Source organism: Podarcis filfolensis (genome assembly GCF_964270895.1).
Source record: "Podarcis filfolensis genome assembly, chromosome: 13".
NCBI lineage: Eukaryota > Metazoa > Chordata > Lepidosauria > Squamata > Lacertidae > Podarcis > Podarcis filfolensis.
Genome location: NC_139615.1, coordinates 10,665,034 through 10,688,393, shown reverse-complemented (window position 1 = coordinate 10,688,393; position 23,360 = coordinate 10,665,034). Strand labels below are relative to the sequence as shown.

The 23,360-nt window shown below is 46.6% G+C and overlaps 1 protein-coding gene and 1 long non-coding RNA gene across 2 annotated transcripts in view; one reads left to right on the top strand and one right to left on the bottom strand.

Annotated features, from left to right (window-relative positions):
* Positions 1 to 23,360, top strand: part of PLOD3 (procollagen-lysine,2-oxoglutarate 5-dioxygenase 3) — a 34,872-nt gene that overhangs the window by 5,968 nt on the left and 5,544 nt on the right. Inside the window, exons 2-14 of the mRNA XM_083581425.1 lie at positions 9,483 to 9,574; positions 10,290 to 10,426; positions 11,565 to 11,728; positions 13,761 to 13,873; positions 15,575 to 15,638; positions 16,187 to 16,284; positions 16,697 to 16,798; positions 17,183 to 17,314; positions 18,493 to 18,614; positions 19,117 to 19,221; positions 19,345 to 19,470; positions 21,653 to 21,794; positions 23,117 to 23,230. Of these exons, the coding sequence (XP_083437551.1) occupies positions 9,483 to 9,574; positions 10,290 to 10,426; positions 11,565 to 11,728; positions 13,761 to 13,873; positions 15,575 to 15,638; positions 16,187 to 16,284; positions 16,697 to 16,798; positions 17,183 to 17,314; positions 18,493 to 18,614; positions 19,117 to 19,221; positions 19,345 to 19,470; positions 21,653 to 21,794; positions 23,117 to 23,230 (1,511 nt within the window). The remainder of the gene's footprint in view (positions 1 to 9,482; positions 9,575 to 10,289; positions 10,427 to 11,564; positions 11,729 to 13,760; positions 13,874 to 15,574; positions 15,639 to 16,186; positions 16,285 to 16,696; positions 16,799 to 17,182; positions 17,315 to 18,492; positions 18,615 to 19,116; positions 19,222 to 19,344; positions 19,471 to 21,652; positions 21,795 to 23,116; positions 23,231 to 23,360) is intronic.
* On the bottom strand, positions 8,054 to 10,949 carry LOC310747200. Its single transcript, XR_014540892.1, has 2 exons — positions 10,663 to 10,949; positions 8,054 to 8,493 (listed from the first exon to the last, which is right to left on the bottom strand). It is a non-coding gene; the product is annotated as an uncharacterized lncRNA (long non-coding RNA).

Sequence of the window (23,360 nt, the reverse complement as noted above, 5' to 3'; positions counted from 1 at the left end):
TTTTCTCTATTTGGGCTCAAGGATTAGAGATTCCTAGTCCTAAATCTTACTAGGTTGCAGCAGATGTCCTTTTTCTGCACTCTCTGTGGCTAAACAATTGCTAAAGGGCTGAATCCTTAGGAGAGGAAAAGTATGGTTTGTACAGTTCCAGACTGAAGCAAGCATAAGTTGGCTTGAGCATAATTGGAAGGTAATTTAAAGCACCAGGCCTGCAGCTTAAGGTCTCATTCTGCCATAGCGTTTAAAGCCCTAAACAACTTAGGCCCCCAATATCTGAAAGGCCACAATCAGAATGAATTTCAGAAACCAAAAAGTCGTATCGAAAAAGACGACTTTCAAGCCGTCTGGCCCCAGAATGCCAACCAGGCATTCAGTTTTGGCAACTGTAGCCCTGGTTTAAGGAGCCATTTGGCGCCTAGATTATCTACCTGAGTTTCTAACACTGCAGTCCGTCCCTACAGACCCTCTTGGCTGTCAAGATTGTCTGAGGGAGCTCACCTGGTAGTGTGGGATGTGTGAGGGCATTTTTTGTGGCAGCCGCCGAGCTGTGGCGTTCCCGCCACACAGAAACATGAAGGCACACTTGTTTCTCGTGGCCTTGACACCTGAGAGATGTCTTTTAGGGCTCACCCTATTTTTGATTGTGGCTTAACTGTTTTTAATACTGTATTTTTAACTTGTTGTAATCCAGTTTGGACGGCGTGGTAAGCCAAACCATGCAGCCACAGGAGTAATCTCCCAGCCAGCTCCTTCTTTCTTCTGATGCAAAGATGGTACCAAGACCTGTTCACAATGAAGGAAAGGGTGAGGGAGGCATGGCCAGTGATTTAGGACGATGGGTACTGTAGTCCAGCAGCAACTGGAAAGTCCACAGATGTTTCCCCCTCCTTACACGGAGCTAACATGCCTGCTACTTTTCCCTCAGCACCAACCCACAAACTTAATTTATCTGTTGAACTGGGAATATTCGAGCACAAAGTTTGACCACTTCTTCACCTAGGGTTTTCTCATTCCTCTTAATGCTCTTTCTTTTCGTCCATTATTCCTCGCTCCTGCGGCAGGTTTTGTTAGGCGGCTGCTGAATAACTTTTCTTTCTTCCCTTTCTCAGTTGCCTCTGACTGACTGGTGCCTTTTTCTTCAGTTTTTCTCTCTCTCTCTGAGCGCACGGGACAATTTGAGACGTTCCTGGTTGGTTCTCGAATTCTCTGGCAACACAGGGAGTGGGACGGGCTGGGAAGGCTCTCGCCAGACTTTCCAGAGTTTGAGGAGCGAAAAATAGTAGCTTGGAAAATATTGCCAGAGGGATACAATCATAGGTTGGCAGTCTAGGTGGCGGCACCGACAGCTGAGAGGAGAAACCCTTGTTCAGGAGAAGTTTGTTTTGATGTGGGAAGGATGGCTTCTTTTTGGCTTGGGTTTAAAGCATAAAAATAAATGATTTTTTCCAGCGGATTTTTGGCATTTAAAACGGATTTTTAAAATAAAATGCTTTTGGAGGAAAAATATTTCTAAAGATAGTTATCTATTTAAGTTACATTATAGTCCATCAGGAAATAAGGATTTGTTTTAAGTTTTTCATGTGTGCTAAACTCAGTCTAAGTTTTTTGTTTTTTGTTTAAATTGTTTAACCACACCAGTTAACAAACATGGATACATTTGCTATCATGTTATTGTTTTAGTTAAATAAATTGTTATTAAGAAAATGATTATATTTCTCCTTCCAATAAAGTACGGCGGAAAAGTTGTCCAAATGCAAACAGTTAACTTATTAAACCTCACTTTAATTTCATAATTATCTGTATATGTATTTCTAATAGTATAACCAAATCAATAATTGTTGATATAACTGTAAAAATGGTTGTAAATAGTAAGAGTACACCAGCAAGAATGAGTCTTTCTGCAAAAAATATGATTTAAATCAAGTCTTACTTACTAGTGATTTAAATCAAATCCACCCTGGTTTAAAGGCAGCCTCTTTTTGTTGCCAGAGCTCAGATGGGAAACCTTTTTTCTCAGACTGAGGGCTGCATCAGCTGAGGCACATTTACATTTGCTTGAAGTAGCTGTTAGGGGAAGGACTAGCAGAGCATATGCTTTGCATGCAGAAGGCCTCAGGTTCAGTCTCCAGCAAATCCAGGTAGGACTGGGAGAGACTGGAGATTCGCTGCCTGTCTGTGCGGACATTACTTCGCCAGATGAGGCAGTGATCTGAGTCTGCACAAGGAACTTAGGGAGCTGCCTTAGACTGAGTCATCAACCCACTGGTCCATTTACAAGATTTCAAACCAGGTATCTTTCCCATCCCTACCTGGAGATGCTCTATAGCCGAGCCATGGCCTTTTCCCAAGTACAGTGGTACCTTGGTACTCAAATGCCTTGGTTCCCAAATGCTGAAAACCTGGATGTAGGGGTTCTGGTTTTCAAATTTTTCGGAAGCTGAACGTCCGATGGGGTTGTCGGCTATTGTTTCCGGGGCACCTGCACCAATCAGAAGTTGCACCTTGGTTTCCAAAAATTTCAGGAGTCAAACGGACTTCCAGAATGGATTAAGTTTGGTGCTTTTGTTTTTGCTATTTATTTTGCGTTTTTGTTTTTCAGGCTTTTTCGGGTGATTTGTTTTTGTGACTGTGTGGAACCCGGTTTAGCTACTGATCGATTGATTGTGTGACTGCAGAAATGGGGAAAAAACAATGACTATCATCAGTGCAAGAAAGAAAGAAAAAATTAATTTAAATTTTGATCGTCTACAATACTGTATTTATTTTATAGTACAGTACATTGATTATTGCTTTCATTTTATGGATCAATGGTCTCATTAGATAGTAAAATTCCTGCTAAACTGCTGTTTTAGGGGTTGCTTTTAAAAGTATGGAATGGATCGATCCGTTTTGCAGTCCTTTCTATGGGAAAGCGTGCCTTGGTTTTGGAACGCTTTGGTTTTGGAACGGACTTCCGGAACGGATTACGTTTGAGAACCAAGGTACCACTGTACGAAGCCGCTTCCTAAGGGAGTCTTGGCATCCTCTTTTCCCTCTGCTTCTCTCTGTCCCTGGGTGACCGAAAGCACCCTGGTCCTCTTTCTCCCCGAGGTACGGCTTTCTCTGTGCAAATTTTACCCTCCGACTAAGAGGGACCTTCCCTTGTGAGCCAGAGGCCTCCTGACAGAGCAGCAGCGTTGGCCTTCCCCCAAGGCTGCATTCCTGATCCCCTGAAAGGCCCATTGAGGAGCCAGAGGCCCTGGCGCTGTCTGGGACCATCAGAGCCAAAAGGGGACGCACAGGGATTTAAAAGGAGGAGAGCGGAGGGGACCCAGGATGGAGTTACCACTTAGCTGTGCCAGGCCTCAGAGACACAGCTCTTACTGGTTTTTTTTTAATAGCTGGGAACAGCCAGGAGAGACAGGGCCCAGCAAGATATCTGCCCATCACTCTTGTCTCAGGAAACTCCAAACACAATGTGCCTTTTATTCTCATTTTAATTCCGTCCACCATTAGATTGATTGCAGAGACTCGGCTCTGAATAATGGCTACTATTAAACCACTCTGCCCACATGGTGCATGGCCTTAGATGTTGGACTATGGTTCAAATCTCCACTCGGTCCCAGTCTAACCTACCACACAGGGTTGCTGGAAGGATGAAATGTGGCGGGGGAGAGAATTGAGCTGCTTGGAGGGTAGGTGTGGCGTGCACATAATAAAATACGCAAATAAATGCTCTGTATTATTGAGTGCATTCTTGTGCAGGGTCGGGGTGGCGCAAAATGCCTCTCTGCCAAGTGTGGAATTGAGCAGCAAATAGAAACAAGAGACCAGATCCGTTTGTGTCTTGTAAGGAATTGTAGAAAGAACCCTGGGGGTTTTCATTTTGCTTTTTTAAACTCCCTGAAACAGAAGACTTAACACAGCAGGGCTCAGCTACCTTTCTTCCTGCATGTTCTTCATTTTGCAAGCAGTTTTTCAACGGGCGTGTTTTTAAAACTGCTCTTTCCATGACCACCCCCTCGTATTCCGAAATGGCACTACCTGGTCAGGATTCTACCATTCCATTCTGCTGCTTCCATTGACTGGGCTGGAACTTGAGATTTACCAAAATCTGCTGACTTCCACTGTGGTCCTGTAGGTTTCAGTGACGCTGCCCTTGCTGTGTGGTCACAGAGGCTTACTGTGCCAATGTGTGGATGCCATTGTGCCATGTAAGCATATAAGGCCTCTGTGTGTGTTTGGCGAAGCCTGTGGAACTCATTGCATTAGATGGATTTTGCTCAGGTTCCCATCAGTTCTGGAACAGCAGGGAGATCAGTGGCAGATGCATCATTGGGGGGGGGTGTCATTTTTTCCTTGAGGCTCCATGCCACTCAGCACCCTTCTACCAGCCTGCCATGCCTTAAAAGGTAAAGGTAAAGGGACCCCTGACCATTAGGTCCAGTCATGGATGACTCTGGGGTTGCGGCGCTCATCTCGCTTTATTGGCCGAGGGAACCGGCGTACAGCTTCCGGGTCATGTGGCCAGCATGACTAAGCCACTTCTGGCGAACCAGAGCAGTGCATGGAAAAGCCGTTTACCTTCCTGCCGGAGCGGTACCTATTTATCTACTTGCACTTTGACGTGCTTTCGAACTGCTAGGTTGGCAGGAGCAGGGACCCAGCAACGGGAGCTCACCCCGTCGCAGGGATTACATTGATAATAATAATAATAATAATAAATTTTATTTATATCCCGCCCTCCCCAGCCGCTCAGGGCGGCTAACAACACAAATAAATAATGATATAATAAAACAGTGGATATTCTCTGCTCCGCCTCCGTTCCTGATTCATTCAGTCCACATGAGAGAAATCTGGAGCCTAACTTTCTTCCAATAGAGATTATTGGTCCCAAATGATGGGACAGCATTGCATCCATCTTCCATAAATGGATTAATAAGAAGAGGCGGGAATTATAGGGACAGAACTACCCAAACTGTATAGAAATTTATTCATGTACTTGACTGCAGCGGCAAGAATGTTATTTGCCCAAAAAATGGAAAGAAGAAGAAGCCCCGAGGAAACAAGAATAGATACAAAAGCTCATGGAATACGCAGAAACTGCAATACTTACCGGAAAAATAAAAAATCAAGATAACAAACTTTTTTTATATAAAAGAATGGAAATGGTTTATTGAATATTTACAAACAAATTGTAAACAGACAAGAACATTGGCAGGATTATTTTAATAACCTGCAGTTTTATAAGAGTGTGCAGTTGTACCTTGGAAGTCAAACGGAATCCGTTCCGGAAGTCCGTTCGACTTCCAAAACGTTCGGAAACCAAAGCACGGTTTCCAATTGGCTGGAGCAAGCTCCTGTAGCCAATTGGAAGCCGCGGAAGCCCCATTGGAGATTCAGGTTCCAAAGAACGTTCGTTCTTCACTTCCAGGTTTGCAGAGTTCGGGTGCCAAAATGTCCGAGTGCCAAGGCATTCAGGATCCAAGGTATGACTGTACATTTAAGTAGATGAATAAATGATTAAGTTAAGTTAATTTGGAATATGCAGAAAATAAATTAAAAAAAACAAATTTAAGGAACCACAGAAAGAGGGGGAAGGAAGTCAAGTTTCGAAATGTCAAAATGGTTGTAAAATTACTGAAATGTATAAAATTGAAAATCATAGATAGATAGATAGATAGATAGATAGATTAGATTCAGGTAGGTAGTCGTGTTGGTCTGATGGAGTCGAAATAATAGATAGATAGATAGATAGATAGATAGATAGATAGATAGACATCAGCTTAGAAACCAACTAAGTTTGTTCTTGATATAAGCTTTCTATCTGAAGAAGTGTGCATGCACATGAAAGCTTATACCAAGAACAAATTTAGTTGGTCTCTAAGGTGTGTGTGTGTGTGTGTCTATATATAAAATAAAGATAAGAGGTGGGGAAAATACCATAGCTGAGCGGTAGAGAATCAGCCCAAGTTCAATTTCCAATCTCTCCAGGTAGACCTGGGAGAGAGAGTCGTGTCTGAAACCCTGGAGGAGCCACTGACTGTCTGAATTGCCAATAATGAATGAGATGCCACAGTGGTTTCACGCAGGATAAGGCAGAGATTCCTATGAGTCAAAAGGAACTGTGTTGGTGGGATGACTCACTAGGCCCCACTCCCCAGAAACCTGGCAATGGACCACTGGATCGAGACATTTCTCACAGCTGGTTTGAGCTGAAGATGCCATGGGAACGAGGAAGAGTCATTGGTCCCAGCAGAGTTACTCCGATGCTCTGAGCCAATGCTGCAGCTGTGTCGGCAGGAGAGGCTGCACATGTGTGTTTTTTACATGCATGTGCAGAGAGAAGCCTTTCTCCTCCTAGAAATCCATTGCATCCATATTCATCTGTTTGTTGAGATGTGGAGGGTGGGGAAGACCAAAATAGGGTTGGCGGGACCAGTCTGTTGCTTGGACAAATACCAGGAAATTTTTGCTGCTGTTTTAAAATTGTCAAATATTCCATGAAGCCATGAATGCCACTGTTGAGATGGTGGCTCACATAAAAATATAAATGATTTACAGTGTTGTTTGTCAGCAAGTACAAGAGTGAAGGTTCTTTTTCTGCTAGTAGTCTGACGTATTCCTCATTGGGGAAGGATGCATGGCAGAATATCTGCTTTGCAGAAGATTCCAGGTTCGGTCTCTGGAGCATCTCAGACTGGGAAAAGACTCCCTGTCTGAAATGCTGGAATGCTGCTGCCGGCCTGAGCTAGATGGGCAGAAAACCACGCAAACGTTTAAAAAGCAGTCCCACAGATAAAAACACTTGAAGATGATTCAAACACAGATGATGAACTGGGTTGAGGTTCTGCACTTAAAAGCTTCCTTGGAAGGTGAAGGTCTTCAGAAGCAGGTTTCTCAAGCGACAACAGAGGCAGCACCTGTATGATTTGCAAAGGGAGGGAATTTCAATGGGAATGTATTGTTTTGGGTGCTGGCATCTGTCTGTCTCAAGAGACAATGGAGTGCGCCTCCGGGGGTGAAGCCAAACTGCTGTGTTAGCAGTACCGAAATGACCTCCCTGGGGCCCAGACCTGACCAGTGTGTCTGGAAGTCCTGGGCTGCCCAGATGACAAGACACCCCCCCTCCAGGCCTTGCTGATGTGATCCAAAGTAAAGCAGAGCAATACGTTTTGCACCACTTTTGCTGCAAGAGCTGCTGCAAGGAGGCGTACAAGATGCCAACCAGTCTTAGGAACTCCACTCCAGATTGGGGTAGGGTTCCTGAGCCTTTTCTTCTCTCAAAGATACCCTGCAAGGCAGCAGAAGTTTAGGATCAGAGTTTTCCATCTGCCCCTCGCTTCCCTCTACAGCACATACAGAAACCCCATTCTTGTTTGTTTGACCCACTATTGGTCCCATCCTCTCAATCCACCAGATCCTGTCTTTGCAAGCAGAGGAAGTCCCTAACTCACAGAGAGTTTGAGACCCACTGGCTACCCTCACCTGGTTTAGCCAGCCAGTTGAAGCCATTCCTGGGGTATGACTGCTGTCGCATGCTGACAGATTCTAGGAGCAAGAGCTGAGTGCAGACTGGGGACCAAAGGTGGACAAACTGCCCCAGAAGAAGCATGACATGTCCCCACCAGAGGTAATACCCCATACAACCCAAAGGGAAGGTGCCACCACAATAAAGGCCCTGTTCCTATATTGCGAAGAACAGGCCCCCTGATAAGATCTTCAGAAGGTTTTCTCACAGTGATATATTGGGCATAGAAGGGGCAAAGTGATCTTTTAGGTAGAAGGATATAGGGTTGCAGGCTTATTCTGGATCCAATCCTGAACCTGTAAGGTAGCCTTCCCAAACCTCGAGCTCTCCAATTGTTTTTGGCTCCCATCCGCCCTAGCTGGCCAGTTGTGGCTGATGTCAGTTGTCGTCCAAAACATCTGGGGAGCACCAGGTTTCGGAAGGCCTCAAGTGTTCCTGCACAAAAGCCCGAGAGAGGAATGGCCCAGTGACTGACTTGCATTAGAGGAAAACCTTGCTTCCCGTCTTTTAAATACAAATGGAATCATTATCGTATCTACTGGCTGCACTATAACCAAGAGTTTATTTGTAATTAGTGTTGTGTTTCAAACCAGCTGATGGTTAAAAAACATCTGTGTTGAAAAGTTTATGCTTTTTCAAATTCACATCCCTTTTTTGACCAGATCTCTTTCGCCTGGTTAGATGCCGGCCTGCAAACCAAAATTCTTTCTTTCCTTTGGTGCGTAAGAGCGGGTCACATCGTGCCTGGCCTTGGCTACTACTAGCGATGTTGTTTTTGGGAAGCTTCTCTGCTTACTCAACACGCTTGCAGCCGGCGCCCGGAATACGTGTAGTTCGTGGCTTCGGTGCGATCTGAATCTGGGTCCAATCCAAACACGCCTGCCTGCCTGAGCGCGCAAAATCTTCGCTCCTGTTAGCAGGGATCCCGGTGGTGTAGATCTCCTCCGCTCTCCCCCTGCTCTCCCCCTGGGCCTCTCTCCTCCCTGCAAGGATTAGAAGAACATCTTTTCCAGCACTTAATCACCAGGAATGTGATAGCTTGTGAGAAGGTAGATAGAGGGAGATGGCCCTTAGCTCTGTGCTACTGAGAGAGGAGGGGACGCTTTGGTAAGCTGAGCTCTCAGTAGTAGAGAAGAATTTAGAAACCTTGAGTTGGAGGGTTCCTGAGGTGAAAGCTGGGCATAGTGTCGTGCGGTGGTCTTCAACTGGTCCAGAACCAAGACCCACCTCCGACACATGTTCACCAAGCTGCAACATGGGACCCAATTTCACAATTTGACTGTTGATTTACACTGTAGGATCCCATCTTAGGCGGGGGTTCACTTCCAGGGGTTCTTTGAATACAGGAAAATCCCGCATATCCAAACCCAATCAAGGCGGAGAGCTTAAAAGCTCTTTCTTTGCTGGGTAACCCTAAGTGGATCCGGCATAAAAAGAGCTTTTAATATTATTATTTGCATACCACCCTATAGCCATAGCACTCAGGTCGGTTCGCAACATAAGAATAAGATATAAAATTCACAAAAGACATAATAAAAAACGAAAACAAACCAGTAAATTCCCCCCCCACACACACATTTAAAAGGGCATTGGATGTCAGTCAGCCAAAAGCCTGGTTTCAATCCTGAAATCCTCCGGGGAAGAATGGGCTAACAGTATTAAATTTCTAAGTTCATGTGTCCAAACATTTCGCCTCTCCACAAAGAGCTCTTGCTAAATTCTCTACGATTGCTGGACTTGTTCAATCTGTGAATGCTTCCAAAAATCTTCAGGGGAAATATGCACTTATGGTGCCATCTTCTGCTTTTGAGGAACTGGCTTGGGGGGGGGGGAAGCATTCTTAATTCCTACCTAGCTTTTTTTAGAACCCGAGATAGATCCTGGCTTTGATAGCCAAGGTGCAGTTTATATATGTAAATCCTCTGGTTTCCATTCCTGACTCTATTTGGGGAATGTGTGTTCCTATTTTCAGGCAAACTCCTGGTACTGACAGCTGCCACAGATGAGACAGAGGGTTACCAGCGCTTCCTGCGGACGGCCAAGTACTTCAACTACACTGTCAAGGTGTGAGAAACTCTGAAAATAGCAGATATTTTCTTTCCATTAAAATAATAAAAACATTTGAGGGGGGGAGGTAGAATGTAGAGCCAAATTTCAGCTCTTAATTTAACTGTCCCCGGATTACCTCAGCAGTCTTATTCTCTGGTACCTCATGGGGCATGACTGTATTGCAGCGGCCAGGGAAAACCTTTCTGAGCTTGAGGGCCACATTTCCTTACAGGAAACCTTCCAGGGGCCACATGTGAATTGATGGGGGAGGGGACAGAGGCAAAGGTGGCAGAGCAGCAGAGGAGATTCTTGCCTTTGCACAGTAGGCTATATTCCATCCCAGGGCAGGCCCAAGACGTTTTGGCACCTGAGGAGAACCACAAAATGGTGCCACTGGGGTGGGTGACCAGCAGCGTCTCCTCTTCAAGAGGCCGCTGTAGAAGTGGCTTTGGTGGGACTGTCATGGAGGCAGCAGATCCAGCCTTCAAGAAATGTCCCGTCGCTGTCGTTGCTGCCACAGCAGCAAGCAGCCCATTCCTTGGAAGATGGCTCTGTTGGCCTTGTGGGTCTTGCCGCCTGAGGCGGTCGCCTCACTTTGTCTCGTGAGTGGGCCGGCCCTGTTCCACCCAGGCAAGGTGGAAGAGGCATTATCAGTCAAAGGACAGTTTTGCTTTAGAGGAAAATAACGAATTTCCACCCCTGTTGCTTTTGTGTTGTTGTCGTCTCCCAGACTCTCGGCCTAGGAGAAGACTGGAAGGGTGGAGACGTTGCTCGGACGGTCGGCGGAGGACAGAAGGTCCGCTGGCTGAAGGCGGAAATGAAAAAACATGCCAATGAGGAGGACCTAATTGTCATGTTTGTAGACAGGTGAGCTCACAGATTCTCTCTATGCCAGTCGCAACAACTTGACTGTGAGGGAGGCCTACGTCGCAGGGTTGTTGTGAGACTTAACACTTACATGTTTGATCTGTTCATTTTATTGCACTTCTTTACTTTTCTTTCTCTTCTGCCTGCGTGGGCCCCCAAACTCAGAGCAGGTGAGATGAGGATATAATATATTAGCTGTGCAGGTCACGAGGAAATAAGTTGGTGTTGCACTTTACCTGATAAAGGAGTGATGGGGAGGTCAGGGTCTTTTCCTTTTGAAGGGAGGAAAGTGGGGGTAGGCGTGGAAACGGGAGGAAACTGAAGCTTGGGATGGGGATATCCATTCTCTGAGGAAGAGAGGCAGCCGACCATTTAATTCCCACCCAGATATTTGTGACTTACCACACTTTAATGGGTGACATGAGAAGAGCTGTGTTCAAATCCCCCCACTTGGTAATAGAAGCTGGTTTGGTAGCTTTGGGCAAGTCAATTACTTCTAGCCTAGCCAACCTCACAGGGCTATTGAAATTGATGGGCAACCAAGAAGATAAAGGGTCTGGAAACCAAAAAGGCTGATGGCCAACGGTTGAAGGAGCTGGGTATGTTTAGCCTGGAAAAGAGGAGACTAAGAGGTGATAGGATAGCCATTTTCAAATAACTAAAGGGCTGCCCCATGGAAGATGCAGCAAGCTTGTATTCTGCTGCTCCAGAGGGTACGACCCGAACGAATGGATCCCATTGCAATAGAGGAAATTCTGACTAAACACCAGGAAGAACTTTATGATGGTAAGAGCTGCTCGACAGTGGAACGGACTCTCTCAGAATTTGATGGACTCTCATTTATTGGAGGTTTATAAGCAGAGGTTGGCTGGCCATCTGCCAGGGCTTCTTTAGACTTTGATTCCTGCATTTTCTGGGGGTTGGACTAGATGACCCCCTGGGTCCCTTCCAGTTCTGCAGTTCTAGGATTCTATAAAATGTTGAATGAGTACTGTTAGTAATTATAAATGGGCATGCTCTTTTCCTGGAGACGGCCACAGGCTGAACTTGCAGTCCCAGCCTCACAATAAAGCACTGCCTTGCTTACCTGAGGACCCTCGCGAAAAGCTCTCAATCTGCCCTCTTGTCTGCTTCCCAGCTACGATGTGATCCTGGCAGGCAGCCCCATCGAACTCCTCTGGAAGTTCCTGCAGTTCAAGAGCAACGTGGTCTTCTCGGCGGAAAGCTTCTGCTGGCCAGAGTGGTCGCTGGCCGAGAAGTACCCGCCGGTGGGCGTGGGAAAACGCTTTCTGAACTCTGGAGGTAAAAGGCCAGCTTCCCTTCCCTTGTCCCCCTCCAACTCCCCATTTAGCAAAGTAACTTGAATTCTGTGCTAGGAAGGCCCACTGGAATCTGCCACTGGAATCAATTATGCAAAGATGCACATGGGTTTTGCACAATTAATATTCCGTTGCCGAGTGCCAGGTTTCCAAATAATACAGCGTTTCTTTAGCAAGCTGTGCGGGTTTGGATGGGTAGGGTGAAACTTAAGAAGGAAAGCATTATACAGTGGTACCTCAGGTTAAGAACTTAATTCGTTCCGGAGGTCCGTACTTAACCTGAAACTGTTCTTAACCTGAAGACCACTTTAGCTAATGGGGCCTCCCACTGCTGCCACACCGCCGGAGCACGATTTCTGTTCTCATCCTGAAGCAAAGTTCTTAACCCGAGGTAATATTTCTGGGTTAGTGGAGTCTGTAACCTGAAGCATATGTAACCCGAGGTACCACTGTATTAGGAAAGCATTATATTGGAAGAAGGAATGAGATGCTCACTGGGGCTATAAAGACCTACTCTTCTGTCCCGAAAAGTACTGTTACCGCTTTCTTTCTGCTTGAGGTTCTAGCTATTTGCTGCTCACACGCTTGCAAGCTTATATCTACAGCCATATGGACTAGAAGCTTGGAGCAGAGGGAATTGAGTGTAAAAGCTATTTAATAGTTTATACTAGATGCTAGATTAGGGGACGCGGGTGGTGCTGTTGTCTAAACCACTGAGCCTCTTGGGCTTGCCAATCAGAAGGTTGGCGGTTCGAATCCCTGCAACGGGGTGAGCTCCCGTTGCTCAGTCCCAGCTCCTGCCAACCTAGCAGTTCAAAAGCACGCCAAAAAGTGCAAGTAGATAAATAGGTACTGCTTCGGCGGGAAGGTAAACGGCGTTTCCATGCGCTGCTTAGTCATACTGGCCACATGACCCAGAAAAACTGTCTGTGGACAAAGGCCGGCTCCCTCGGCCTGTAAAGCGAGATGAGCGCCGCAACCCCAGAGTCGTCTGCGACTGGACTTAACTATCGGGGTCCTTTACCTTTTAGATGCTAGATTACAAGCTTGCACAGCAAATGTGAGTGTAACAGGGCCTGATTGATGACTGGCTTCTTAGCACTTTCTGACAGGAGCTTCTGTAACTGTCCTGTCGACTCCAGCTAGGATGCTGCTGCTAATGCCCTTCTGGAAGTGTGCCAGGATTGTAGCTCAGGTGTGCTTTGAAAGTGCCCTGCGAGTAATAACCCAGCAGCAAAACTCTGTTTTCAACAGGCCAGGTGCTCGCCTTCCAGTGACAGACATGGTATCCAAATGCAGAGATCAGCATTCTGAGAATTCCTGCTTTACTTTAAAAAAGAAAAAAAGTTTCTAGTTCTTAAGGTGGGCTGGGAAGCTCAGGCCTGGAGACCAAATGCAACCCTCCTGGCCTTTCTACCTGTCTCTTGGAATTCTTACTGACCCCTCAGGCACACCTTGAGGAATTTAGCCTGGCTGGAATGTGTTTTGAGCTCTGAGAACATCTCTTGCTTGTTGAGAGGTGTGTGTGTATCTCTCTGTGCGTACAGTGGTACCTCTAGTTACGAACTTAATTCATTCCGGAGGTCTGTTCTTAACCTGAAACTGTTCTTAACTAGAGGCATGCTTTTGTTAATGGAGCCTCTTGCTGCCGCTGTGCCACTGGCACATGATTTCCATTCTCATCCTGGGGCAAAGTTTTCAACTCGAGGTAACTCTTCCAGGTTAGCGGAGTTTGTAACCTGAAGCATTTGTAACCTGAAGCATTTATAACCTGAGGCGTTTGTAACTCGAGGTACCAATGTATACAGAAACTAGCCTATTCTACAAAGGTAACATAGATCGGCCCAGCCACTTTTGCTTCTGACCGCTGGCACATGGCCCCCAGAAGGTTGCCAGAAGGGAATGTGGCTCTCGGGATAAAAAGGTTCCCTACTCCTGCCTTAAGGCTGCAAGGGTAGGCTTGAAACAGTACATACCCCCTCAAAAATCCCAAAATTGGTGTCTCTCTGCCTCAGGGTTCATTGGCTACGCCCCCACCATCAACCGCATCGTCCAGCTCTGGAAGTACAAAGATGATGACGACGACCAGCTCTTCTACACACGCATTTACTTGGATCCTGCCTTGCGGGTGAGTCTGTTGGGGTGGGTGGGTGAGTCTTTGCTTCCTTTGAGAAACAAAGACGGGGAACTCTGTGGCCCTCAGGGCTCTGCTGGACTACAACTCCCATCATTCCCAACAGCTGGCCGTGCTGGCTGTGGCTGATGGCAGCTGGAGTCCCGACAAAATCTGGAGGGCTTTAAGAGACTCCCCTGCTGCCTGTGGAAGGCACACGTGGAGGTCTCTGAGTTGACCATCTTAAGCTGCTTTCAACAGCAGCCGGGAAACTGAAATCTGATGCCCTCACAAAGCAGCAGGACCGGATTCTCAGAAAAACACTAAAACTCTGCACATTCACTCCTCTGGCTCAAAAGCTGGGAGCTAAAGTCTTGGGGGGGAACCTTTTTCATCACCCATTTTTAATAGGGAAATAAAGATTTCTATCCAATGTCCATCATGCTCTGAGCAGACGCATGGAAAGCAAGAATCAGAAGAATCTTTATTTGTATCAGCCACTAGCCATTAGCAATAAAATAAAATAAAATGTACTGAAGATAGAGGTAGAAACGTAACTATAGAAAATACATTTTAAAGGGGTTACGTCAATAATCAAATGCAGTTGTACCTTGGAAGTCGAACAGAATCCGTTCCGGAAGTCCATTTGACTTCCAAAGCGTTCGAAAACCAAAGCGTGACTTCTGATTGGCTGCAGGAAACTCCTGCAGCCAATCGGAAGCCGCATTGGATGTTCGGCTTCCAAAAGAACATTCGAAAACCGGAACAGTCACGATGAACGATTACAATCGTTCAGGAGCCAAAACCTTCGAGAACTAGGCTGTTCAAAAGCCAAGGTACGACTGTAATAGATCTTATTCTAATTGCCCCAGCTAAAAACCTTGCAGTTTTTGCTGTCACCTGTTCATCTTGATCTGCTAAAAGAAAGGACACAGTAGCAATGGAAAGTGTAATGGTTATAGGGGTTGCTCGTGCGTAAGTTGCCGCCACTCCTGGCTAGGTTGCCTGGGTAAACCTTTTCTGTCTGGACAGCCCTTCACTTCGTGGCTGTTTCAGTCGCTAGCAGAATCCGTCAGTGGGCATTTCTTGAACTTCTTCCGATGGCAGTTCCCTGACAGAAAGCAGTGGACATTTATTATTTGTTTATTTGCTGCACCTATATCCCACCTTTCCCCTCAAGGAGGTCAAGGTGGTATTTTTAGTTCTACCCCCTCCTTGTTTAATCCTCACAACAATCCTGTGAGGTAGGGTGGGATGATGATGATGATGATAATTAATAAAAATAATAAAAATTATTTATACTCCGCCCATCTGGCTGAGTCTCCCCAGCCACCCTGGGCAGCTTCCAACAAAGTATTAAAATACAGTGGTCTGTAAAACATTAAAATCTTCCCTAAACAGGGCTGCCTTCAGATGTCTTCTAAAAGTCTGGTAGTTGTTCTTCTCTTTGACATCTGGTCGGAGGGTGGGTGAGAGTGAGTGACTGGCTCAAGGTGAGCCTCATGGCTGACTGGGGTTTGAACCTGTTGCTCCCAGATCCTAGTCTGATACTGCAAGCACACTGAATTTATAAATAGATAGGACATATAAATCCTTGCTGGATTTGTGTTTATAGCGGCACTCTATGGGTGCTTTGTCATTGTACCGTTTTGATGGAAGATTATGATTATGTAAGGGGAGGCTTCTGCTCTTATCTCCTCCTTCCTGTCTCCCTAGGAGAAACATAAGATCACGCTGGATCATAAGTCAAAAATCTTCCAAAACCTGAATGGCGCCATCGGTGAGTGGTTGATATTTTCTGTAGCAGCGTTCCGGTTGTCTATGAGTGAAAACATCAGTAGGGCAGCCAGAACCGTACATTTAAAGCACCGTGATATCACCTTAAACAGTCGCGGTTTCCCCCAAAGGATTCTGGGAGCTGTAGTTTGCTAAGGGTGCTGCTTGGAGGCCCCTATTCCAGAGCTACAATTCCCAGAATTCCCTGGGAAGAGGGCTTGATTGTAGCTCTGTGAGGGGAATAGGGATCTGCTCAGCATCCTTAACAAACTGCATATCCCAGAATGCTTTTTTGGGGGGAGAGCTATGACTTTAAAGTGGTATCGTGATGCTTTAAAATGTGGTACATTCCCATTTAAATGTATGGTGCGAATGTTGCCTAGCTCCCCCTGATCTGCATGTTTGAAACTTCATAGTCACGAGGCAAGCTGCAGATCGCAATAATTCCCACTGTGTGATGGACATTTCTGCAAGGGGAAACATGGTGTTTGGTTTGGGAAGCAGAGATTTGGTTTGTCCCATACTCTTTATTCCATCCTCCTTGCTTAACAGACGAGGTAGTTCTGAAATTCGAACGGACCCGAGTGCGCGCCCGGAACGTCGCTTACGACACCTTTCCTGTTGTCATCCATGGCAATGGGCCTACCAAGGTATTTGAACTGCTCCTCTCCTGGCCATGCGCCTTGGTCGAAGAAGACCTTATTCCTTGGGGTTGGGAGTCTGCGGCCAGCTTGCTGAAGCTAAGCAGGTCCGTGCCTGGTCCGTGCCTGGATGGGAGACCCCACTTAGGCCAACGGACAGAAGAAAAGCGGGATAAAAGCACAAATAAACAAAATGGATGTTGCGTTTCAATTTGCCTCTGGGCTTTGTAGCCAAACCAGTCTTGAAACATTGTCTGATATCTGGTAAGGCAAGCAGGCTCCCAAGCTTACAGTCCTCATGGTGACAAAACCCACAAAGAAGAATTCAGGTTGGGGGGTGTTTGGGGAAACTGTCCTCTATTTTATTTCCTCCCCTCATCTTGCTGACTGGTGTTCTTGCCTTCTCCTTCCTTCCCTGCAGCTGCAGCTGAACTATCTGGGAAACTACATCCCCAACACCTGGACCTACGAGGGGGGCTGCGAAGTTTGTGACGAAAACCTCTTGGATCTGTCAGGCCTGCCGGTGAGTCAGAGGATAAATCAGGATGCAGAAGAGTCAGCTGTGAGGCTGGAGGCGGGGGAAGGTGTTGAGGGAGCGGCAAGGCCAGCCCAAGACATTTTTTGACCGCCTGAGGCGAAAGACAAAATGGCTTCCCTCTCGCTCCTCATACGGAAGCGAACTGAGCTGCTGTCGATGAGATGATGCCCTCCTCTATATCTGGGGGTGGTAGGTCTACTTGGAGGCAGGAAGCAAAGCCTAAGGGCACACACACACACACCCTCCATCGCTTCTTTCGCCTGAGGCAATTGCCTCACCTTGCTGGTCCCTGCAAGAGCAGTGTTTGAGAGTGGGCTTCTGGAGGTTCATATTTGAGCTCACCTTTCCTGTGCCCTCTCCTTTTCACAGGAAGAATCGTATCCACGCGTGCTTCTGGGTGTGTTCATCGAGCAGCCCACACCCTTTCTGCCTCAGTTTCTTCAGCGTCTCTTGACCTTGAATTATCCGTACTCTCATCTCCAGCTCTTCATCCACAATCACGTGAGTTATACACATGCACACACTCACACCCTACAAAGGATAGGTATTTTGCACTGTCCCTAACTGTAGCCTGATCCTCATTTTACATTTAAAGCTCTGGTCTAACTAGACCATCAGATAAACAGCATTGGGGCGGGGGGGGGGGAGCTGTCATAGCTTCTTAAAGGACTTGGGACTCGGGACCCATGGCACAAATTTACATATGCTGATTTGCATGTGATATCCTAATTATTTATTTTATTTGCTTCGTAAAATTTATATACTGCTTGACTGTAAAAAAAACCCCAAACACCTCAAAGTAGTTTACAAAATGATAAAGCAATAAAATTATCACTGAGGAAAATTGACAACAATATATTAAGACATTTGAAGAGTTAAAATACTGATATGTATCAGTGCCCCCAGGCAAATTAATAAGCTAGGTAACCGGTGGCTGTCTCTGAACTACGCATTTAAAGCACTATGATACAAACTTTAACAGTTACAGCTTCCCTCAAAGCATCCTGGGAACTGTAGTTTGCTATGAACACTGAGAATTGCTAGGAGACCCCTACATTTCCTGGACTGAATATATTAAAAAATAAATAAATTGTCCAGTAGCACCTTAGAGACGAACTAAGTTTGTTCTTGGTATAAGCTTTCGTGTACATGCACACTTCTTCAGATTTCGTGTGCATGCATACGGAAGCTTATACCAAGAACAAACTTAGTTGGTCTCTAAGGTGCTACAGGACAATTTTTTTTTTAATGTATTTCTACTGCGTCAGACCAACACTGCTACCTACCTGAATCTATTTCCCAGACTGGTTTGACAATCCTTCTTCCCGGGGAATTCGGGGAATTGTAGTTCTGAGAGGGGAACGAGAGGTCACCTCACAGCTCTCAGCTCCCTCAACAAACCACACTTTTCCAGGATGATTTGTGAGAAGCCAGGAGTGTCTAAAGTGGTAGAATAGAGCTTTAAATGTATGGCACTGATGTGACATGTTTGTTGCGGGGGGGGGGGGGTTTGAACCCAGGCATTCTGAGGTTCCGCTGCATCTGTGGCATTTTGATCTCCTGTTTGGGCCTGGATGTAAAGGCGCAGGAACTCTCTGCCTTGTCGGAATGTGGCAACGTCAGGGAAACTCTGCTTCCCTGCTAGGGAGGCTCATTTAACCTGTCCCAACGTTTTGCAGGAGGTGTATCATGAGCCGCACATCGAAGCCGAGTGGGAGCAGCTCCGTGGGGCCTTTGAGAGCATCAAGCTTGTCGGTCCAGAGGAGGAGCTGAGCCAAGGGGAGGCGAGAGACATGGCCATGTAAGTAATAATAATAATGATGATAATAATTTATTATTTATACCCCGCCCATCTGGCTGAGTTTCCCCAGCCACTCTGGGCGGCTCCCAATCAAGTATTAAAAACAATACAGCGTTGAATATTAAAAACTTCCCTAAACAGGGCTGCCTTCAGGTGTCTTTTAAAGATAGGATAGCTACTTATTTCCTTCACATCTGAAGGGAGAGCGTTTCACAGGGTGGGCGCCACTACCAAGAAGGCCCTCTGTCTGGTTCCCTGTAACCTTACTTCTCACAATGAGGGAACCGCCAGAAGGCCCTCGGCGCTGGATCTCAGTGTCTGGACTGAACGATGGGGGTGGAGACGCTCCTTCAGGTATACAGGACCGAGGCCGCTTAGGGCTTTAAAGTTCAGCACCAACACAACAAGTAAAAGCAGAGAAAGGTAGTTAAACTGGAATTTTCTCCTATAAGAGGAGAAATGTTCTCAACCCGTTCTGACAATTTCCTCGCTTGTGCAACAGGGACCTCTGCCGCCAGGACCCGACCTGTGACTACTACTTTAGCCTGGATGCTGATGTGGTCGTGGCAAACCCGGACATCTTGCAGATATTGATCCAGGAGAACAAGTAAGCAATGCTTCCTTTTCCCTCCTCCGGAGCATTTTATAAAACCGTTTGTACAGCATTTCTCCTGCCCCCATCTCCCCATAAGCGACTTCTCTTTTGCTTCTTTCTCCCTCCGCGATCCAGGAAGGTGATTGCTCCGATGATGTCCCGCCACGGCAAGCTTTGGTCCAACTTCTGGGGGGCCCTGAGCCCTGATGAATATTACGCGCGCTCAGAGGACTACGTGGAATTGGTCCAGGGCAAGAGGATGTGAGTCGTGGTCAGAACCGGGTGGGAAGAAGAATTATTATTAGTACTTATTTATTAAATTTATGCGCTGCTCTTCATCTGAAGATCTTGGAGCGGTAATAATACAGGAGGGTTCTGCTTCGCTCCCAAAAATTTCATTTGTATATTTAAAGCTTTGGTCTTCAGCTGGGGGTTGGGACCCCTCCTGGGTCACGGCCTGAGATGAGTTGGGTCACAACAGCGGGGTAGTCAACATACAGATATGTGGTACCTGAAAAAAGTTATGAAGTGGGCCCCAAACAGCATGTGGATGGGCCAAAGGTGGGCCAGAAGACAACAGGTTTATTTTTATTTTTTTAATAAATTTTTATTCACTTTCTTTTCTATCATTACATACATCTCATATCAATAACATACATATTACACCTCTTCACCCATTCCCTCCCGGGCTTCCCTCAGCTTCCATTTCTGGTTTGTTATTACATACTGCTGTTTCTTAAAATCCACTATATCATTTCTTCATTATTTTAAATGTTCTCTGTTAATAGAGATGAGTGATTATTTAAATCCTGCCATCAAGTCGATGTTCTTTCTGCAAATGTATTATAAATATAAGACGACAGGTTTAGACTGCTAACAAAAATTGTGCATGGCTTGGAGAAACTGACTAGAGAAAAGCTTTTATCCCTCTTTCAAAACGCCAGAATTTGTGGGCATCTAATGAAGCTGATGAGGGACGCGGGTGGCGCTGTGGGTTAAACCACAGAGCCTAGGACTTGCCGATCAGAAGGTTGGCGGTTCGAATCCCCGCGGCGGGGTGAGCTCCCATTGCTCGGTCCCTGCTCCTGCCAACCTAGCAGTTCGAAAGCACGTCAAAGTGCAAGTAGATAAATAGGTACCGCCCTGGCGGGAAGGTAAACAGCGTTTCCGTGCGCTGCTCTGGTTTTCCAGAAGCGGCTTAGTCATGCTGGCCACATGACCCGGAAGCTGTATGCCGGCTCCCTCGGCCAATAAAGCGAGATGAGCGCCGCAACCCCAGAGTCGGCCACAACTGGACCTAATGGTCAGGGGTCCCTTTACCCTTTACCTTTTAATGAAGCTGAACGCTGGAAGATTTAGGACAGAAAAAAGCAAGTCCTTCTTCGCGCAGTGCGGAGTCGTTCTATGGAACTCACTGCCACAGGAGGGCAGTGCCAGTCGCCAACCTAGATGACTTTAAACGTGGATTAGACAAATTCATGGAGGAGAAGGCTGTTGAAGTTATGCTATACTTCTGAATACCAGTTGCTGGGAACCACAGGAGAGGAGAGGGCTCTGTGCTTTTGAGTTGCACTTGCTGGTTTCCCACAGGCATCCTTTTGGCCACAGGGAGAACAGGATGCCAGACTAGATTGGCTATTGTCCTTTAAAGTCCTTTGTGGTTTAGGGCCCTCGTATCTACGGGATCGCCTCTCCTGGTATGCCCCGCAGAGGACCTTAAGGTCCATGAATAACCATAGTTTAGAGGTCCCGAGCCCTAAGGAAGTCAGACTATCCTCCACCAGGGCCAGGGCCTTTTCAGTGATGGCTCCGACCTGGTGGAATGCTCTGTGCCATGAGACTAGGGCCCTTCAGGATTTAACCTCCTTCCATCTATTCCGCCTGGCCTTTAATTTGAATTCAGCCTGAACTTTTATTTCCCTTCTCTTCCCTCCCCCTCCCCTTTTATGAAGATCTCCTGCTCTGAGACCCCACAGCTAATTCTCCCCTGGCCTCCTTGCTGGCCCCCCAAGTAGGACTAATTCAGCCAGCTAGCCCTGGGGATTATCTAATGCTTATTTCCCCTAAATTGATTTTTGATTTTTGAATTTTATTGTTATTCATGTTTTTATACTGTATTTTATGCTGCTTTTATAATTAAGTGTTTTAAATTTGTTGTTAGCCGCCCTGAGCCCGGTTTTTGAACCGGGAAGGGCGGGGTAGAAATAAAATATTATTATTATTATTATTATTATTATTATTATTATTATTAGCCTGATCCAGCAGGCTCTTCTTGTGCACAGCTCTTCAGCAAAAAAGTTCCCTGAGCGGATTACTTGCAGTTCATTTAAAGAAGGCGAGCTGCGGTGAAAGGGAATCTGCCGCATGCGACGACTAGAGGGCAGAAAACGATGGCCACTTACTTCTTACTGAGAATTCTCCTCTCCCTCTTCTCTTCCTACAGCGGAGTGTGGAATGTCCCCTACATCTCTCAAGCCTATTTGCTGCGAGGGGAAACTCTGCGCCAGGAGCTGCCCCAGCGCAACGTCTTCACCTTGGACGACACAGACCCAGACATGGCCTTTTGCAAGACTGTGAGGGAGAAGGTAAGGAATGTTTCGCCTCCCAGACATCCCGTGAATCAAGATCTCCCCAGACTCTGCGCTTCTGAAAGCTGTGTTCTGTCTCTTCCAGAGATGGTGCAAACCCGACACGTTTTCCTGGGTTTGCATAAATTTATTCTACACCTAGCACTTTTGGGGAAATTCAAAAGATTAACAGAAGCTCTGTCCTACTTTGGGGAGTTTCACTGCTGGTTCGCTGTCCTGGCTTTCAGTTCTGTCTGCCCAATCTTAAAGGCTAGAAACCTCTTTTTTAAAAAAAACCAAAACCAAAAACCACCACCTAAGGTTCTCTACAAGGGACGTGGGTGGCGCTGTGGGTTAAACCACAGAGCCTAGGACTTGCCGGTCAGAAGGTTGGCGGTTTGAATCCCCGTGACGGGGTGAGCTCCCGTTGTTCGGTCCCTGCTCCTGCCAACCTAGCAGTTCAAAAGCACGTCAAAGTGCAAGTAGATAAATAGGCACTGCTCTGGTGGGAAGGTAAACGGCGTTTCTGTGCGCTGCTCTGTTTCGCCAGAAGCGGCTTAGTTATGCTGGCCACATGACCCGGAAGCTGTACGCCGACTCCCTCAGCCAATAAAGCGAGATGAGCGCTGCAACCCCAGAGTTGGCCACGACTGGACCTAATGGTCAGGGGTCCCTTTACCTTTTAAGGTTCTCTACACCGTGAATGATGTTCTCAATAGCAAAATTCTGTGATCTTGCAGAACACATATAACCATACAATTACCGTATTTTTTGCTCCATAAGATGCACTTTTTTCCTCCTAAAAAGTAAGGGGAAATGTCTGTTCGTCTTATGGAGCGAATGTGTGGTCGATCGCTGGCTCCTTTTCTGGCCCTGCCCTCTTGCCCAGGCCTCCATTGCTGAATGTTCTGCAGATGGAGGCTGTTTGTTTCCCCAGCAACATGTGACTGGCTGATTAGATTATCTGTCTGGAAACTATAGAAATGGCTCCCTTTCCTTTCCTTAAAGAAGCTGCAGAACTGTGAGTTGAACCCCATAAAAACAGGACTTTTCCCCTTTGCAAAAGAAGCTGCACAACTTTGAGCTGATCCTCAAAAAAAGGGGCTTTCCCCCTTTGCAAAAGAAGCTGCACAACTTTGAGCTGATCCTGCCCCAAAACAGGGCTTTCCCCCTTTCCTCCTCTAAAAACTAGGTGTGTCTTATGGAGCGAAAAATACGGTATATGGGGTTTGGGGGAGCACTTCTGTGTCCTCCCAGGATGCATGTATTTGGGGCTGGACGGTGGCTGTGGTAACCTTTTTCTACTTATCCAAATTTTAACTATCTACTTTCTCCCCCAGGGCATCTTCCTTCACATCAGTAACCGGGACGAGTTTGGGCGCCTCATTTCCACCGCCAGATACAACATATCTCACCTATATCCTGACCTCAGGCAGATCTCTGAGAATCCCCTGGTGAGAAGCAGTCCATTTTCCTGCCTTCCGTCATTCCACAATTCACTGGGGTGTGATGGCTCCCCTCCCGCTACCCATCTTCCCACAAGTTTGAGGGGGGGCCCTAGCCAAGCGCCATCTTGTGGCCACT